Genomic DNA, 19,907 nt, shown 5'->3' with positions numbered 1-19,907 from the left:
AAACTCATTCAATTACTTTTCCAACAAGCTCTTTGATAAGTTTTGAGCTGAGTGTCGATGTCTTTTTGGCGAGATAGTTTTGCGTGTAGACGCGGAAATGGCTGACTGATTCGATATCGGCGATAGGGTGTTCAGCCTTTACAAGTAATCTTTATATAGTACCTACAGCATAAGACTACTAATAGAGTATAACAAACTACTAAGTTCTGATCATATTTATTATTTTTGCTTACAGAATAACATCTATTACCATTTCATTGTGGATAAATATGGTCAAATTTTTATACAATGTACAAAAATCATTAATATGATCAGAATTTAGTAGTTCGTTATTGTCTACTAGTGGTATAAGGCTGTAGATACCATGTATAAGTTATTCTTACACCCCTTTTTTTCTCCCACTACCATTTCACCCCGATTTTAATTCCTCGTATAATTTGTAAAAATAACATTCGAAGCGAGGGGAAATGCAGTGTTTGAGGAAAGGGTTATGAGGTAGAAAGTTTTCGGGGCTAAAAAATGTTGGTGTGGAAATGTGATATTAAAATACGAAGGGTTAAATAAATGGTGGGAAAAGAATTAAGATCCCGTGAGAGTATCTTTGTTTCACGTGTGATTTGGTAAGTGCCTTAGTTATGTAAATCGCCCTCATTCAGAACCGGGACGGGGATAGTTTCTTCAAAAAATGACAAATACTTGAACCAAACTCAGCCTTTTAGATTATTTCAGATCAATTTTGTACCTGTTCAAAATAATTTTTTTGACCTGTGACCCCATCAACTGCAGCCGTGTGCCCGTATCTGTAACCCAAAGTACCAACTTGTCAATTGATCAGAATGAGTTCAAGTCTAGCCAAGGTACCCAAAAGTGAGTTGACTCCAGAGGAACTGGCCAAGAGGGAGGAGGAAGAGTTCAACACTGGCCCCCTCTCCGTACTCACCCAGAGCGTCAAAAACAACACTCAGGTCAGTCAACTCAGACTACGGTTGTCTCATATCGTCCAAACTTTACAGTCTTGACAATTAGAACTGCTACGCGTACGATCTAATGTTTATTAATGCCACCCTTATTAGAGATCTATTTTGGTTTTTAACAGCCGCACAGCGATAGCTGGGGCTATTATTGGCCTTCTCTTGGTTTTTTTTACAATTCAAAGAATGTGAATTGTTTTGGGTCGCTGTCTTTTTTTAAAGATCTGTTCACACATTTTCATGATTTTTGAAGTTAAATCGGAGTATTGATTTTGGTCACGCCGAAACAAGAAGTGGAGCGAAAAAGCGAGTGGTTTTGCGGCGCGAATTTTTTTCGCTCTAATTTTAAAGTAGAGTGAGAATACGGTGTTTGAACAAAAATTCGGTTTCTCGGTAGTGGTTTTTTGTTCACATGCGGCAATTTCACTCTGATTTTTACTGTTTTTTCGATTTTTTGGATCGGATTTTTTCTAAATGGTTTTCCCAATCTATTCAAAGCTCATTCTAGGCCTAATTTTTTTGTTTGAATTAAATTTTAATTTCTCGCTATTGGTTTTGTTCACATGCGGCATTTTGACATCGATTTTCTGTTTTTTATTTTTTTTATCTGATTTTTTTAAAATGGTTTTATCAATTCACTCATAGTCCATTCTAGGTCTAGTTTTTCTGTTTAGCCAATGAAAATTCTTTGAATTGTACGTCAGGACTTGTCCTGCTATGTTTTTTTATTTCGTCGTCATGATTTTTGTTACGACCATATGACGTCACAGCCACTTTTTGTTCATTCGTTCATGCAATTTCAACTGAATTGCATGCGTGACGTCATTTTTCGCTCTTAGTGGACCGAGTTTTTTGTTCATTCGCGTGATTAAATTTTTGGTCACACTTGACTTACCTCACTCTCAAAAATGACTTCCTCACTTTGAAATTGACTTTTATTTACTTTAATTCAAAGAGATAAGGTCAAATGGGTGTGTCTTTTTACTGTTTTTTTAGACTGCCGATCTACGAATCTATTGCGGCTATTTTCTGGCAATCTGCCAGCTATGTTCTGCAGTGTTTTGACTCATCTGAATTTATTAGCTGTTTTCAACTGAAATAGCGTTTGTGGCCTGAAAAAGAGAAGGTGCTTCTCATTTCAGTTGCATTGGTTTGCTATTTAGTCGAATATAGCTCTCTCATTGAACCTCCCTATATTCCAGACTCAGATAAATTCGAAATCCAAGTCTGTTCAGTGCGCAATCTTGATTGAATGAAAATCTGTTCTGTGTTTTAATGTCTTTGTCTGTTTAATTGCTCGCAATTGAAGTTTGTAGCAATTACATTAGTCCTGTGGTCTTTTTTAATGTGATTTTTCGCTCGACCTCAAAAACGGGATAAATAGGTAACGACCGGAGGGCACTAAGGGCTCTTAGAGCCTTACGCTTTACTGGACACAAAGAATACAATTCGCCAAAACTGTTTTGAGGGGACAATTTCATGGCTTTAAGGGCGGTTCTTAATCAAAAGTTTGACGCCTCGCAGTCACCCCGCGCCCTCTCAGTCGCCCCACCCTTGCTCACCTCCCTTACCCCAGCACACCCATAGTCCACCCTACTCCACAAGATGGTTTGGACCCCCTCTTGTCCAAGTTAGTCGGTTTATGTCTGTTAACGTCTCTTTTTATTCAAAATTTTTGCTTGACCGTTTTTGCGATTTTGTTCTAGAATATTCGTTGACTTCTTGAACGACTTTTTCACACTTTAGTTCCTCATTTTTGAGTGAGCTAATTTGCTCGCGTTCTGGTTAAAGCGTTAGATGAATCGATTGTGAGAGAATGGAAATCGAAGGTATTGTAGCGAAGTGGTAAAAAATAGGCAGGCTGGCAACCTGAAGGTCAGGATTCGAGTCTCAGTGGGGGACGTTTTTTTGCACCCATTTCTTAGCTACGCCCCCTCTAAATTACGTTACCCCGCCTGTCGTTCGAGAGCAATTCATCCGACTTTAATGGGTTTATGTTTTACGAACACAGTACGGCTATTGAATTGCGAAAGCTTTGATTTATTCTCGATTTCTTATTTTAAAAAATTTTTTTGAGGGTATATGCACGAAGTTAAGTCAAAAATAGTTATAAAAACCGCAAAATTTCATCTCAACAAATTATTTTTGTGTCGGCTCTTACATTACGCTGATTTATTTTTTATGCAGAAAAATTCGGAAAAACAATTTTTGTCATAACTCTATGCACTTGGACAATAGCGGTACAATGTTTTCATATTTTTTTGACCAAATATAGCTACCTCGTCCCAAATTTTTATTCTTACTATTTATGAGCACTCGAATAGGACGCCAAAGTTATCTGTAGTTTTTCTAATTGCCTCAGTCAATATGGTTCTACATATGTGCCGTGTACAGTATTTTAGCGATTTTTTCTCTTCAGCTATTTTCGCAGCGTTATTTACGTGTTTTGAAAAAGTGAGTGGTGTAACATTCCAATCCTTTGAAACCTAGATTTACTTTTAAAAAAATTGGAAAATGAAAAATCGTTGAAATAACTGGAAACGTTACCAGCACATTCTCTATTTTTTATCCGGTTATTTCGCTCAAATATTTTTGCGAAAGCTCCGAGGTGTTTAAAAGGGGTCTAAAATTTGAAAAAAGTAGTATAATACATGTAATTATTAACTCGTTGTATATCCAATAATTTTGGGACATGTAAATAAGTGTCAAGTGGATTTTGAAGAACCTTTTTTGATTGTTTCTAATAGCATTCGCCCAATTTCCACAATTTAATGTCGAAAATTTTTGCCTATTAGATGCGTTCGTCTGATCAAGTTTTCGCCTATTATGCTATGCTCGGAACTACCTTCAAAAGTCGATCCAACGAAAAATTTTTGCATGCCATTTTTAATAAAGTGCGACAAGGTTAGTTGCGAGAAAAATGCTCATAGACTAACGAAGTTCTTTATTCGTATGCTGCTTTGCTGAACAAATTTTAATTCAAAAAGATGATAATTATTATGCTATGTAGAGGGTCATTCTACATCGTTTTTGAATATATAAAATATTGGGATCTTTTCCGTTTGTGCCCCCCCCCCCCCAGTACGTTATGCTCCCCCCAGTTACAGAGCACGCGTCATTACTTAGTAAATCATTATGTAAAATTATTGCACGTGCGTCTGGGGGTTGCAAATAATATGCACTCACTAAGCTGGGGGGCACAAACGGAAAAGATCCAAATATTGTTTCTGAATTTAATTAAGTACATGTAAACTTTGTTTTTGCAGGTGCTCATCAATTGTCGAAACAACAAGAAGTTGCTAGCAAGAGTGAAAGCCTTCGACAGACATTGCAATCTAATCCTGGAAAATGTGAAAGAGATCTGGGTTGAGACACCAAAGAGTGGGAAGGGAAAGAAGAAAGCCAGACCAGTCACTAAGGACCGATTCATCTCCAAAATGTTCCTCAGAGGAGACGGAATTATCATCATTCTCAAGAACCCCAACGCTGCCCCTGCTCAATAACCATCGATCGGTTGAAATGAATTTTGCATAAAATATTGATCTTTGCCGCAATTACCCCCCCCCCCCCCCCCAACCTCCGTACGAGTACGTTTCGCAAATTCCTGTTTTAAGTTACGTGTCATTAAATAACAAAATTTTTGTCATAGTGTAGCATATACCTTTTGGGGTTACAAATAATATGCACATAATAACCGGAGTGAGGGCAAAAACGGCAAATATCACAAATATTTGATAGTTTACCTTTGTTGGACCTCGGATGGAATCGGTTTTGATACACGTGCATTGATATCGTTTGATATTTTTACTCTGTCTGAAGAGAGAAGTTGTTTGGATGAGAAAATTGGTCAATATTTGTCCTGATTTTATTTAAACTTAAGCGTGTTTACTTCTATTTGATAAAATATGAGTTTTGTTGTTCCTTTTTGAATTCATGTCAAATGTTAAGTTTTTCCTGAGAAGATGAAAGAACCTGGGATCTTTTGCGTTTGTGCCCCCCCCCCCCCCCCCCCAGTACGTTATGTGCCCGCAGTTAAAGAGCACGTGTTATTACATAGTAAACGATTATGCTGAAATATGGCACGTGCGTGTAGGGGGTGCAAATAAAATACACCCACTAAGCGGGGGGGGGGGGGGGCACAAACGGAAATTATCCGGAACTTGATTGATAATAATTGAAGGGGGAGCGTGTTCGTTGCCACAATGTCCTGACTTTAGCCCTGAAAGAAAAAATACCCCTTTTTTATGCGGACTGTTTAGACATTATTTGACTCATTTGAAATCTGTGTATCTATATCTAAAGAGGTCGTTCATTTTCAGATTTGTTTGTGAAGATCAATTCAACTTGTCAAGATGAAATTCGGAGGAATCTTCAAGGAATATGAAATCCACGGCCGAGTTGCCCCAACTGAGAAGAAACCCGATACCAAGATCTACAAGATGAAGATCTTCGCACCCAACGCCGTCATTGCTAAATCCAAGTACTGGTACTTCATCAGTAAACTGGTCAAGGCCAAGAAAGCCAACGGAGAAATCTTGCAATGCAAAAGGATTCGAGAACCCAAGTTCCACACTGTCAAGAACATCGGAATCTGGTTGAGGTACGATTCCAGGAGCGGAACCCACAACATGTACCGAGAGTACCGTGATCAAACTCCGGCCGGGGCTGTCACTAAGTGCTATCGAGATATGGGATCCAGGCATAGAGCCAGAGCACATAATCTCCAGATTATCAGAGTTAAGAAGATCGAGGCTAAAGACGCGAAGAGACCCAACATTACCCAGTTCCACGATTCTAAGATCAAGTTCCCTCTTTTGCACAATGTTGGGAATCTGAAATTGATGCCGATGTTCCTGAGAAAGGCTCCGAGCACCAGAATGCAGGTCATTCACTGAAATGTCTGATGTTCTGCAATTGAATTGAAGTTTATGCGACTGAGATTCGTGTCAGTTTTGGTTACTCATTTATAACTAATTGGCCATGTCTTTTTAGTGCATACTCAATTCAATTTTTGGTCAATTCGTTTTTCTCTGTTGATTCCTTGCATAGTTTGCGAAAGTGCTGGGTAAGAGAAATCTTTATTTAAGAGTTAGACTAAAGAAGTTGCTAACCGAATTTTAACGGAACTAACTAGTGAGTATTTTCAATTGTTCTCAAGCACAGGTTGTAGCTATTATATTAGTCCTGTAGTCTTTTTTATGAAATTTCAGTTTTGCGCTTCAACTTATCGAGTGACTTTTTATCGCGCTTGACTGTGATTTTGGTGATATAAATTGCTATCGTTCAGAATTTAAGCCGCCGAACTTAATTCATCATCATCATCGTTTGTTTATACACTTCTTTCTTCAGACTCAGAAGTGTACTGTTCCATATTAGGAGTAAAAATGTTGACGGAAAAGAAATGTTTTAAAGTTGATTTGAACTGATTCACAAAAGTTTACTACCAAAAATCAATCAAAAATAAGTGAAAATCGGTTTCATTTTTATTTCAAATCTGAGGCCTAAATTTATCTCTAATACCGTCATGTCAAGCCCTCTATTAGGCAAAAGTAAGGCACAATTGACACCCAATGTGTCGTTTGAGAGCAATTCGGCCGACCATAGTCGGTTGTTTGATTGTTGGCAGTTTTAATGGCATTGATCTTGATGATTAGTACGCTGATTAGTAATTGCTATCGATTCATTGATATATTGTTTGAAAAAGATAGAATGTCTTGGTGGCGGAGCGGGGGGTGGGGGTGTTACTAATAAAGTTCCAATGTTTGTACTTTCGACTGAAACGTTCCTCTTTTCCTCTTGGAGTTTGAATTCAAATATTTTTAAATTTCGGAATCTAATTTCAGATCGCACAGTAATGCCTAAGGAAATATTCGAGATTAAGGAATTCCTCCATTTGGCCAGAAGGAAGGATGCCAAAACCATCAAGATCAAAAAGACCATCGATACGCAGAGACCGCAGGGCAACCAACCCACCCCAAAGAAAGCGGGTGCCCAGGGTGGAGTCACGAAGAAGAAGCTACAATGCATCAAATTCAAACTGAGATGTTCCAAGTACCTGTACACGCTAAAAGTACACGATACAACAAAAGCTGACAAGTTGAGGAACAGTTTTCCACCCGGCTTGAACGTCACTGAGGTCTAAAAAGTGGAATCCTTGTTCGAGGAAAAAGGCGGAATGTTTCCAATGACAGCAATCTTCAATTATTAGCGTTTTGGTTTCTAAACGCCTTGATGGTCTGTTTAAAAATGTCCTGAGTATGAATGATGTGTCAAAAGAATTTGTGAATTTGTCTCGAATATTTTGATGTGTTAATTCAATCGGATATTAGTATTAAACCGTTTTAATTGTGATGTTGAAAAGTTATCTTAGCATAGCTTTTGAGAGAACAGTAGATTATTTATCTTTTTTGGCTAGGGTTTGGAAACTTATGTGACGTGGGATCTATTTTTTTAGCCCCCCCCCCCCCCCCCCCCCAACCAACTTTAGTGAGCTTATATTTTTCACTCCCCCCAGGCGCACTTGGTATTTTTTTACATAGTAACGTGCTATATAACAACATACAATTTGTAACTGGGGGCGTAAAAAACACGGGGGGGGGGGGGGGCAGGGGGCAAAGCAGAATAGATCCGTGACGTGACTCATATTTGTCGGCATATTTGTTATGTACAGAAAATTGAAATGCATGTTTTTGCGATTTAAAACAAATGTCATGAAAGCAATTTGTAGTTTGCACACTTTTACATTATACATGCTCTGTTGAGGATTGCGTAATGAGTTACGTCATTTGTTCGCTGGCCAATAGAAAGCGACTGCAATGCTCACTTTGTTAGCACTTGATTACGTGATAAGTTTTGTATTCACTTGATTACGTAACTATATGTTGTACTTTAATGCTAACAACTTAATGAGGGAAATGGTACTCACTAGTTGAAAGCAATAATTAAGTTCACACAAAAGCAGAAATTTAGTTATAAAAACTAGTTTAAAGCGATGTTATCACTGTTGCTCGCATAAATGTAGGCATTTTCCGGGAAGCAAATTGAATTCCTATTCATATCTAGCAAATAAATTAGTTTTTTTCTAAGGCTGTTAGAAAATTTCATACTGGTATTAGTCATTGATTGACTGGCAAGAACTTAAATGGAAATTTTTGAAAGTAAGAATTCGTTAGGGCTATTTTGAATTAGAAAATATGTGATTGTGTTTGGATAATAGTATCGAAGCTTTCTCTTCACTTTTGTAACAGAAAAGTCACGACTACATAACCCGTATATCAATTCTCAACAACTTTATGTCAATTAACCAGGTTATAATCTTTTCAGATCCAGTGTGTGAATTGGTAATAAGTGATAATGAGGACTAGATACGGCTACCAGATTAAGTGTGCCTCGGGTGGGTTCAAAAAGATCATCATCATAGACGGGAAGGGTCACTTGATGGGCAGATTGGCAGCCATTGTGGCCAAGAAACTCCTCCAGGGACAGTCCATCGCTGTAGTCAGATGCGAGGAAATAAACATGTCTGGTTAGAATTACTCCAAATTAATTCGACTCTCAAAATAATTTTTTTAAGAAAATAAACAATCTTTTCATGCAACATTTTTGCTTGACCGTTTTCGCGCTTTTGCTCTTAGAACATTCTTTCGATTTCACTTCATGCTTGACTTGTTAATTGGTTAGACTTATTCCAATTTAATCCTACTCGCCAAATAAACATTTTTCTCTTATTCCAATCAATATATTAACAGGAGCCAAGAAACGGTGGCGAGGCTTTTATTAATAGCCGCAGAGCGATAGCTGGAGCTATTATTGGCCGTCTTTTGGTTTTTTACAATTCAAAAGAACTTGAATTGGATTGGGCGATGTCTTTTTACAAGAAGAGGGGTAAAGGAGAAATGTCTTTGCGAGGGGGGGGGGGGGGGGGGGGGGGAGGGATAGGATATTAGACGCGAATTAAATTAAATGATATAAAACTTGATTAGACGAATTTTGAATTTTTGCATCCAATAGGCAAACATTTTAGAATTAAAGTTTGTTGAAATTAGGCGAATACTAATCAAAACACTCAAAGACTGGGCTTCAAATTGATTATATCATATTTCTTTTCCGCACCCAACGGTTGTAAAATGTTTAGATTAAATTAATGAATACCTTATCAGTACGTTCTCTATTTTGTTGCGCAGTTGCTCTGCCAAGATTTTTTGCAGGGTAAAACAGGGGTGTAAAATCGATGCAAAAAATAGAAGTGTAGTACATTTACATTAAATTTATCAACTCCAACATAATTTAGTTTTTTTGGTATGAAACATAGTTTTTCTTGAGAAAGATGACGGGAAATTGATAAATTTGGTAACTATCTTTCGTCAATTTCTTGCAGGCTCTCAATTTTTCTTCCAAAATAGGAAACTTTATGAGCCCTACAAAGTTTGACTATTAATACATAGAATTTTTTTAAAGAATTTCCTGAAATTTTTCGGTCAGCTTTTTCATTTGTCTCAGTTTGCTTTATCGTTTTGGTGAGTACCAGTTAGTTGTACCAGTTAGTTTTTTTTTACAGAGATGACTATTCGAGTCGCTTGGAAATTGTGTCGGCTATGTTAAGATCTGTCTACTCATTTTCATAATTTTTGATGTCAAATTGAAGTAATGATTTTGATCTAGCCGAAACAGGAAGTGGAGCAAATAAGCGAGTGGTTATGCGGCGCAATGTTTTATCACTCAATAAATTTTATTCAGAGTGGAAAAAAGCTTGAATAAAAATTTTGCTTTCTCGCTATTAAATTTACGTGCAGCAATTTGAATTGTGTTCTTACTGTTTTTTCAAGTTTTTGACCGGAATTTTTTTATCTGGCTTTCCTAATTCTTTTCTAGTCCATTTCTAGTATGTTTTTTGTTTCCGCTTAGTTGAGGTAGTTTTTATTCATTTTTCGGTCGTTTGGAGACTGCAGATCTACAAAGCTATCGCGGGTATATTTTGGCAATCTGCCAGCTGTTTCAGTTAGTTTTTTCCGGTTCGACTCTTTCCCTGTGTCATCTTAATAGTTATGAAGAATTGTTAAAAAGCAGCCGTAGTAACGTTATTAAAGACTCTGTTATTTGTTGACTAATTTTTATTCTACAGTTTCCTCTCAAAAGGTGTATTTTTCAAAAAGAATATTCAATGAATGAGTTCAACTTAAAAGAACAGAATATTTTAGTAATGTTTCATATCAAAACTTTCAACGTTACTGAATACTGGTCTATCAGTTCCAGCTAAGACCTACTACATACAGCGACATCTCCTTTTCTGGAACTCAAAAAAATATGAAATGAACTGCAAGCGAAAGTGGACAGAATCTTCAAAAGCACAAATTTTATTGAATCCTGGTTATCAAAAGTAGAAGTTGCATTTAGATTCGCCATTTCCTCAGCGATAACAGTTCTTTATGAGCTTTGTGATCATTTATTCCTAGAAAATCTCCTTAGAAAGGAAAATTGGCACATTCGTTCAGGTTAATATCGTCTGTCGACTTTCCTTGGACACGTTGCTGACATGTCCAGGTACACTGTTTGTATTCAATCATTTCTTTGAACAAACGCGACTAAAACAGAGAGTTACTATAAAGATGAACTGATGGTTTTTTCGGTGTTTTGCGTACATACTTTTACATTGACCTGCTGCGTGTTAGACTTTGAAAAACATTTAGAACTATAAATGAACTTTGTGGTTCTCATTGGAGCTAAGTGGTTTAAAACATTGAACTTGTGGAAGAATGATGTAGCAAATGTTATATGTAGTATCTCTTTGCCAGTTTGTTGTTTTTTCTGCAACACTTGTTTGCTGGACACTTTATTTAATGTAGATCATGAAATTTTCTTGTTGCTTTTCTGTTGAACTTTAAGTATGAAGTAGGACGAAAAACCAAAATTACCAAATACTGCCCAAGTATCCGAAGTTGGGTTAACATTGAAAGGGTGTTATTAGTTGTTTACTCCGTTAGTTGTTTACTCAATTTTATTCTTCTGTTTCTTCTGAAAAGGTCTATTTTTCAATAAGAATAATATTCAATGAATGAGTTCAACTTAAAAGAATGGAATATTTCAGTAACGTTTCATAACAAAACATAACAACTAAGACCTACTACATACAGCGACATCTCCTTTTCTTCAACTCAATAAAAATGAAATCAACTGCAAGCGAAAGTGCACAGAATCTTCAAAAGCACAATTTTTTTATTGAATCTTGGTTATCAAAAGTAGAAGTTGCTTTTAGATTCTCAATTTCCTCAGCGATAACAGTTCTGTATGAGCTTTGTGACAGTTAATTCCTAGAAAATCTGCTTAGAAAGGAAAATTGGCAATTTCGTTCAAGTTAATATCGAGTGTGCGCTTTCTTTGGACACGTTGCTGACTGGTCCAGTTACACTGTTTGTATTCAATCATTTTGTTGAACAAACGCGACTAAAATAGAGAATTACTATAAAGATGAACTGATGATTTTTTCGGTGTTTTGTGTACATATTTTTACATTGACCTGCTGAGTGTTAGAACTTGGAAAACATTTAGAACTTTAAATACTCCTTGTGGTTCTCATTGGAGTTAAGTGGTTTAAAACATGGGTTTTGTCGAAGAATGATGTAGCAAATGTTATATGTAGTATCTCTTTGCCAGATTGTTGTTTTCTCTGCAACACTTGTTTGCTGGACACTTTATTTGATGTAGATCATGACATTTTCTTGTTCATTTTCTGTTGAACTTTTAGGATGAATTAGGATGAAAGCCCAAAATTACCAAATACTACCCAAGTATCCGAGGGTGGGTTAACATTGAAAGGCTGTTATTGTTGAATTTGTTTTTTGAATAAATGTTAAAATATTGTATATGTGTCGAAAACTTCCCTGTGTTTCACATTGTGTCAATATCAAATAATAATCTAACTAGATTTTAAGAGGATCAGCAGCATTTCACTCTCTCTGCGATGCTTTGACAAAAATTGAAAACTCGCGCGATTAAGAAAGCGGCGAGTGAATTGACTTTTTAATTCAATAACTGATCAATGGAAACTGGATTTTTGTAATCCACTTTTGTAAATCCACTTTTTGCACAATAATTCGACTTGCTGTTTACTCTCTGCGCCCGAAAACTTGTTTTCGTATTCATTTTTGTCTGACACTTTATTTTACAAGAAAGGGATCTATTCTGTCTTGCCCCCCCCCCCCCCCCCAAGCTTAATGAGCATAAATCTTTTATGACCCCCAGGCGCACGTGTTGTTTTCTTACATAGTAACGTGCTATATAACAACATATAATTTCTAACGGGGGGGTCATAAAAAAACACGGGGGGGGGGGGGGACAGAATAGATCCCAAGAAAGACTTGTGAGGACGAATTAAAATATTTCATCTAAAGAGTTGTGTGTTATTGGGTTTCAGGCAGTCTGTACAGGAGGAAGCTGAAGTGGGCGGAGTTTAGGCGGATCAGAATGAACACAAACCCAAGGAGAGGACCCTTCCACTTGAGACACCCCAGTGACTTCTTCAAGAGGGTCGTCAGAGGTTAGTCCATAACACAACACAAAGCCACAATACACTACATGTTATTCATAATTGTAATGTGTATATGGCGTCCTCCGCGACACAGAGCCCGCGAGTAGGACACCATATACACAGAAATCATAATTTTAAATTGTATAAGAAGGGGAAATACAAAGGGAAATAGAGTAATGTGTATATGGTGTCCTAATCGCGGGCTCTGTGTCGCGGATGACGCCATATACACATTACTCATAATATAAGAACATTGCTTGTTTGGGAATATAACTGTGCAATTTTTGAAGGAAGTATACCTAAAATAGATCTATTGTTTTTTTAAAATCTATTGTTTTTTAAGTGGTTTCTCTCTTAACTGGTGATTGTGATGAAATAAAGAGACGAAGAAACAGATTGCTTCGCCTGATTATCAAAAAGATTATTTTGAACTTAAAAAGTATGCAGTTAATAGAATATTTTAAAACAAGTTCAGGTCAAATACGGCAAATTATATTTGATAATCCACAATAAACTACATCATATTCATAATATAATAACACTGCCTTTTGACAATTTTACTGTGCAACTTTTGAAGAATGTATAGAAAAATTGGATTTTTTTATATCTATCGTATTTAGGTAGTTTGACAAACTCGTACTTAAATATTCTGTGATAAAATAATGAGATGAAAAGACAGATTGCTTCGCCTCATTATCAAAAAGATTTTTAAAAATCCAAATCTATAGTTAATCCAAGATTTTAAACCAAATTGAGGCTAACCACGGCACAAATATAAGTGATGATCCATAAAACACGTTTAATTTAACAGAAATACAGAAAAGACGTCATTGAGTTGAAGACAGGTCGATACTGTTTTCAGTTGACTAATCATTTGATTCTTAGTCAAATTCCTTCCGCTGAAAAGAACTCGTCAACTTGAAAGATTTTTTGTTTTTTAACTCATTTCATTGTTCTCAGGAATTTTGTGTGATCGTTTTGCTATAATTCTTTGATCAAGCGTTTTCAATCTGTTGCTCGTAAATTATTTAAATTACTAAATGAGTTTTGAAATTGTTACTGTGCAAACAATTTAGTTCAAGGCGCTACTGCTGACTTTAAGGACAAGTACAATATAACATGAAACTTTCTGAAAACAATCAAAGATTTAGAAATTTTTCTGATTATGATATACTCGACAAAACAGCAAAGCACAGCGAACAAAAGTAATTATTACTTTTAAAGTAATTCTAGTGTTAGCTTGCTAACTAGCAACGGTTCTGATTATTATTTGCACTAACGGTAACAGCGGAGCTATTACTGGCCTTATCTGTTTTTTTTTAAATTGATTTTTGTTACGACCATACGATGTCACTCTTACTTCCAATCAGCTTTTGTTCATTCATGCAGTTTTCCTACTGAATTGCGTGCAGACCGTCAGTTTCACACTTATTGGAAAGAGTTTTATTCAAAGAATTTTAATTGTATTGGGGCGCCTGTCTTTTTTTTAAATCTGTTCACACATTTTCATGATTTTTGAAGTCAAATTGGAGTAGTGATTTTGGTCACGCCGAAACAGGAAGTGGAGCAAAAAACGAGTGGTTTAGCGACGTGAATTTTTTAACTCTAATTTTAAAGTAGTGAGAAAACGGTGTTTGAACACAACTTCGCTTTCTCGCTAGTGGTTTTGTTCACATGCGGCAATTTTACTTTGATTTTTACTGTTTTCCTTTTCTTGAATCGGATATTTTGCTTAATGGTTTTCCCAATCCATTCATAGTTTATTCTAGGCCTAGTTTTTTGTTTGAACCAAATTTCCCTTTATTGCTAGTGGTTTTTGGTTCACATGCGGCATTTTGACATTTTTCTTTTATCTTATTTTTGATTCCCAATTCACTCATAGTTCGTTCTAGGTCTAGTTTTTTGTTTAGTCAAAAATTATTTGAATTGTACCCTCAGGACTTGTCCTGCTATGTTTTTTAATCCGTGTGAATATTTTTCTGAGCACACTTACCTCGCTCTCAAAATGTCGTTTCCTCTTTCAAACTGATTGTTGCTTACTTTGACAGTTCAGATCAATTGACGGTATTTTAAATAAAGGTAATCTAATAGAAGGTTATTTGAGGGCAGCATTACAATACAGAAGTCTAAATTAATGCCAGACATAAAATCGATTTCGGCAAAAGATATCCCATTGTTTAATAGCCGCCGTCGGCTTCTCAGCGGCTATTTTATAGGCGCTCTCCTTTGTTTAATTCGCTTTACCTTTTGATCAGGTTTTTCGTTTTACATAGGTCACGATTATTACGCTTGACCTCTGACTTACTTCACTCACTGTTTCAACTGAATAGATTTTAAGTTCTTTCACGCATTGAATTATGAAATGTAGTGAATACGGTCAAAGTCAAAAGAGCAAAATCAGAAGGAACAAGATAAGTATATAAAGCCCGGTCATAGTGCAATGGGTAATCAAAGTTCATTAAAGCAATTGCTAGCTGGCATTATTATTACCACGTGAAAGTTTCAGACACAAAAAAAGTGGCTATAGTCACCAAAAAAAGAGCAATGCTGCTCATTAAAAGATCAGTCTGAAATGTGGGGAATAATCAGAAAAAGGGCAGCTGAGAACAGGCTACTGTAGGCCTAATGCTGTTCCACTGCAATTTCGCAGGAACCAAAATTATTATGCTTAACGGCGTTCAGTTTAAAAGCTGCACTGATTTTAATTTTGGAATTTATCCCAATATGCATCAATCCCAATGTGCGTCAAGCGGGTCAACAGCGGCTATTTTGTGGCAATTTACCGGCTATGTTTTCATATCGCTGCTAATTTTTGGCAATCTGTCAGCTATGCTGACTAATCATTCGAATCGGCAAAAATATTATTTTGTTGCTAAGAGACAAAAGGACGACATTCTATAAAATTGAAAACGAATGCAAAATGTATTATGGAAAATTTTTGCTGCTAGCGTCCTCGAAACCATTGTTTTTTTTTTTAAAAAAACTGGGCAATAGTGAAACCAAAAGCTAACTTAAACTGCTTCTTGAGCTTCGCTGACGCAATTAAAAAGTCCAATAAAAATTGACTTAAATGAGGTTGATTAAAAAAGCCTCAAAATGAAAAAAAGTTAGAACAACGAAAATTAGTGTAATGCTAAAACTTTCTATACCAAAAAAGGTTGAACGTAGAAACAAAAGTGCCATTTTCGAATTCGAAAACTGCCCTTGCTGTATATGTTTGTCTCCAGCAATTTCATCCCACCCATGTGCCTGTTAGACGCTGACAGACACTGCTCCAATACTTAATACCTTTGAGTTTTACTAAATGAAAAAATCAAGAGCAAAAGGTTGTTTTAGTTGAATTTTCTGAAAAAATGTTATCGCAATTTGGATTGTAGCTTGTTTGTAGTTTGGTTAAAGTTTTAAAGCGTTAGTTTTGTTCATAATTTTACACTTCATCTATTGTCTTCCCCACTGAATCAAAATAATTTGCTAATTAAATTTTATGCTCAAATGATGTGGGTCGTTTTCACGAACTCTTCTGCCTGCGTTGTTTTGAGTAGAAATTTTTTTCAATTGAGCTCATCCAGATTGTTATTTGAATTTTAGTACAAAACAAATCGAGAAATATTTTTTCGAGATTAAAATTTTTAAAAGTCATTACTTGATTAAAAGTATAGCCAATTGCAACTACTGACAGTCAGGAATCATATTGACCAGCGGAAAATTGTTGTAATCCACTTCAATTTAAAAACAAAACAATTGTTTTGAAAACCTCTAACTCTTTAATTGCTCTCGAATGAGGAGCAAGTATTGTAAAGGTGTATCTTATTTATGTAGATTTTTCGCTCGACCGTTTTTGCGCTTTTCTTCTAGAATAATCTGACTTCTCAAGTGACTTTTTTACACATTTCTTCATTTTTGAGTGGTTTCAGTTACTCTCACTCCGAAATAAAATTTGTTGTTCAAACAAAACCGATTGTTAGAGATAAGAGTGGTTAATGCATCTATCGAGAAGGAAGTGGGCGATGGATTTTGTTAGGGGGTCTAAGCAGGTGCAACTACTGTGAAATTGGACCAGTACTGGATTTGAACCAGCATCTCTTACTTGCAAGCCTAGTGTGCTAACCAATTACACAACTGGTCTTAAGCTCTCGAACTTAGGCATTTCTTATAACCGTTCTTACGTTCTTTCTTGTTCCTCAAGGCTTCATTTCTCTAGCCAAGTACACGTTGAACAAGTATAGCTTCTTGTCAATCTTATCTCATGCACAATTTACATTAGGTTGGTCTCTCTCAACCTAACAGAGGTCGGGGTTCGAACCCTACCTTGACTGAGCTTTTTGCACCCTTTATCTAGGCTACAGCCCCGGCTTTCATTCGAGAGCAATTTTTTCCGACGTTTAATTGGATCACAATTTTTAGACAATAAAACTAAAGGATATGATTGCGTACAGTTTCACATTAGGGAGTTTTTTTGTATGTTTAATTTTCAAATGCTTCCGATCTGGCGCACCACGGTCATTTTGTTTTAATGTAAGTTAAATTAGAAAGTTTGTTCTTTAGGAATGTTGCCTCACAAGACGAAGCGAGGAGCGTATGCTCTGTCTAAGTTGGACACTTTTGAGGGCATTCCCCCCAAGTACACCTACAAGGCCAGAGTGGTTGTGCCCAGATGTCTCACCGCTCTCAAATTGCAGCCAGGCAGGAACTTCTGCAAGATTGGCGACCTCTCCAAAGAAGTAAGTCACATTTCATCTCTTATCCAACTATTTATTTTATATCGTTTTGTTTTTAATAGCCGCACAGCGATAGCTGAGGCTATTATTGGCCTTCTCTTGGTTTTTTTTTATTTCGTCGTCATGATTTTTGTTACGACCATATGACGTCACAGCCATTTTTTGTTCATTCGTTCATGCAATTTCAACTGAATTGCATGTGTGACGTCATTTTTCGCTCTTAGTGGAGCGAGTTTTTTTGTTCATGCGCGTGATTAAATTTTTGGTCACACTTGACTTACCTCACTCTCAAAAATGACTTCCTCACTTTGAAATTGACTTTTATTTACTTTAATTCAAAGAGATAAGGTCAAATGGGTGTGTATCACTCTAAATGAAGGTTATTTGAGATCAGCTAATAGAGGCACTAATAACTTATACAGATTTTAAATCAAAATATAACATATCAGCCTTCAATGAAAAGACGAATTTTTTTGGTCTGTCTTTTTTACTGTTTTTTTAGAGTGCCGGTCTACGAATCTATTGCGGCTATTTTCTGGCAATCTGCCAGCTATGTTTTTTTAATCCAGGACTTTAAATTAGATTTTTGCTTGAATTGGGCCGCTTTCTGTTCTTGCCGTCAACAGAAAGCGGATTAATTCAAACAAGAAACTATTGTTAACACTGCTTTTGTCTGTTTTTCTGATAACTGAAGTTTGCATTCCTGTTGGAAACTGCCAACAAATTTTGAGAAAATTTTGTTCTCATTTGGCGTTTAATCTGCGAGTTCAACAAACAAACAAATGTCCAGTTATAATCTCGTTTATTTTAGCATGACCAATTCCGAATAACGTTTTCGTGGTCTTTTAAGTTCCTTGCCAATGTTAGAACAGTACAATTTTCCACAACAACAATAATTGTATATTGCATTAATAAAAGTAGAAATTTGACTGATGCAAAATTAAACGCAATTCTCGCAATTTTTTGAAATCAAATGCTAGTGATTTTTCAAAGTAAATCAATTATTTCCAAAATGGATTAAATAATTATAAAATAGATTAAAGGTATGTAATTGCCGGTGCTAGGAAAATTGGCCGACAGGGCTTTTAGCCGACAAGGAAAAAATGAGAAATATAGCCGACAGTTTTATCATAATTGGCAATAAAAGTCGATAATTGGTCCATAAATCAGTAGTTCGGTTGTGATAGATTCATATCAAGTCCCACGGGCCGCTCAGGCATGGCCAGATGCGGTAAAATACGGTCCGACCACGGATAGACGTTCGTTACACTAGTTGATGAAAAAACTGCGGTATATTTGTCCGCTTACGAAATAGTGTTTTAAATTGGCCAATCACAGCTTTAGAATAAGTTTTATTGCTCATTTTACTTAAATTGTCGGTTAAATTTCTCATTTTTTGGTTGTCGGCTAAGCGCCCTGTCGGCCAATACGGCGGCCACCGTAATTGCCACTGAAATGAGAACCTGGCGTAGATGACGTTAAAAAGACCAATTTCTGAAGTCAGGTTTAAAGATCTTGCGCACTCAATCATATCTTGGCTCTTTTTTTTACCAGGAATCAATGCTATGTCATTAATTTTCCACTTTTTTACTAAATTTTTAAACGCTAATTTGGTCCGACAATTTTTACATCGCATCAATCAGTCCCGTTTGTTTTTTAAGGTCGGCTGGAGCTATAGCGAGGAAGTGGCAGCTCTAGAGGAGAAAAGAAAGGTCAGAAGTGCGACCTACTTCAAGGGAAAAGTGGAGAAAATCAAGAGACGGAAGGCAGCAATCGAAGCTTCAAAATCAGAAACAGCCAAGTACGACAAAATACTGGCACAATACGGAATGCTGTAACTGTTCAATGCCCCCACTTTTGACAAGTCACCCAAGTCATTTGTTAATGGACAGACGGACTGAAATCAGTTAATTTTTCGCTGTGATTGATTTGATATTAGTTGCTGATTGGAGTTTGTTTGTTTATTTGAAATGATACTTGGATGACTTACGAGCAATTCACGCATTCTCAACAATACTGTTTTCAATCTGATAACGGAAAATGAGACATTTAGAGGCCAAAATGAAAGAAAATAGCTACAACTTCAATAATAAAGTTGATTACACAGAAAATGTTGGTTAGAAGTCGCAAATAAAGGTGATTGATTTGAGTAACTATTCATTTCAATTTTAAAAGAATTCTTGATTTGATCAAATGTAGGAAAATGTGAAAGCTCCAGATATACAAGGCCACTGCAAACACTAGATGACTTGCGCTGACACTGGTTGAGTGATTGTGATTGCAAAATTTTGAGTTCATTTAACAGAACATTGCGAATGGGTTCAACTGATGGGCAGCCCTTCTGAGTTAGTTGCGATCTATATTTTTGTGATGGACTTCAGTATCCATAGATATAAAATTTCTTGTAACTGACAAAGATATTATTTAGATATTTGAATTCAAATGGCAGAAGATACCGAAAGTAATTGTCGATCTTTTTAATGGCCGCAAAGCGATAGCGGCTATTATTGGGGACATCGTGGTTTTTTTCAATCTAAGAGTTGGATTGTATTGGTGCTCTGTCTTTTTATAATTCAAAGAATATACACCCTAGAATATGTAATTTTCACTTTTTGTGTAATTTGCGCCAAAATTTGGCTTAACTTTGCTAATAATAAAATTGCTCTTTCTGGGCCATCAAATTCACTTTTTGTG

The 19,907-nt window shown here is 36.3% G+C and overlaps 4 protein-coding genes across 4 annotated transcripts; all 4 read left to right on the top strand.

Moving 5' to 3' along the window:
• Nucleotides 1–710: 710 nt before the first annotated feature.
• LOC142345535 (small nuclear ribonucleoprotein Sm D2-like) lies at nt 711–4,573 on the top strand. Its single transcript, XM_075397612.1, has 2 exons — nt 711–965; nt 4,238–4,573. Exons 1-2 carry the CDS (start codon nt 837–839, stop codon nt 4,472–4,474), a joined length of 366 nt encoding a protein of 121 aa, XP_075253727.1. The 5' UTR covers nt 711–836; the 3' UTR covers nt 4,475–4,573.
• Nucleotides 4,574–5,269: 696 nt separating this feature from the next.
• LOC142345534 (large ribosomal subunit protein eL20-like) lies at nt 5,270–5,990 on the top strand. Its single transcript, XM_075397610.1, has one exon. The coding sequence runs from the start codon at nt 5,324–5,326 to the stop codon at nt 5,864–5,866; it is 543 nt and encodes a 180-aa protein (XP_075253725.1). The 5' UTR covers nt 5,270–5,323; the 3' UTR covers nt 5,867–5,990.
• An 823-nt stretch (nt 5,991–6,813) lies between these two features.
• Nucleotides 6,814–7,307, top strand: LOC142345533 (uncharacterized). Its single transcript, XM_075397609.1, has one exon. It carries the CDS (start codon nt 6,826–6,828, stop codon nt 7,111–7,113), a length of 288 nt encoding a protein of 95 aa, XP_075253724.1. The 5' UTR covers nt 6,814–6,825; the 3' UTR covers nt 7,114–7,307.
• Nucleotides 7,308–8,275: 968 nt separating this feature from the next.
• On the top strand, nt 8,276–19,227 carry LOC142345532 (uncharacterized). Its single transcript, XM_075397608.1, has 4 exons — nt 8,276–8,496; nt 12,382–12,504; nt 17,041–17,216; nt 18,875–19,227. Exons 1-4 carry the CDS (start codon nt 8,325–8,327, stop codon nt 19,049–19,051), a joined length of 648 nt encoding a protein of 215 aa, XP_075253723.1. The 5' UTR covers nt 8,276–8,324; the 3' UTR covers nt 19,052–19,227.
• Nucleotides 19,228–19,907: the final 680 nt, after the last annotated feature.

This window comes from Convolutriloba macropyga, chromosome 9, assembly GCF_964194025.1.
Source record: "Convolutriloba macropyga chromosome 9, txConMacr16.3, whole genome shotgun sequence".
NCBI classification, from domain to species: domain Eukaryota; kingdom Metazoa; phylum Xenacoelomorpha; order Acoela; family Convolutidae; genus Convolutriloba; species Convolutriloba macropyga.
This window is presented reverse-complemented; position numbering and strand designations above follow the sequence as displayed.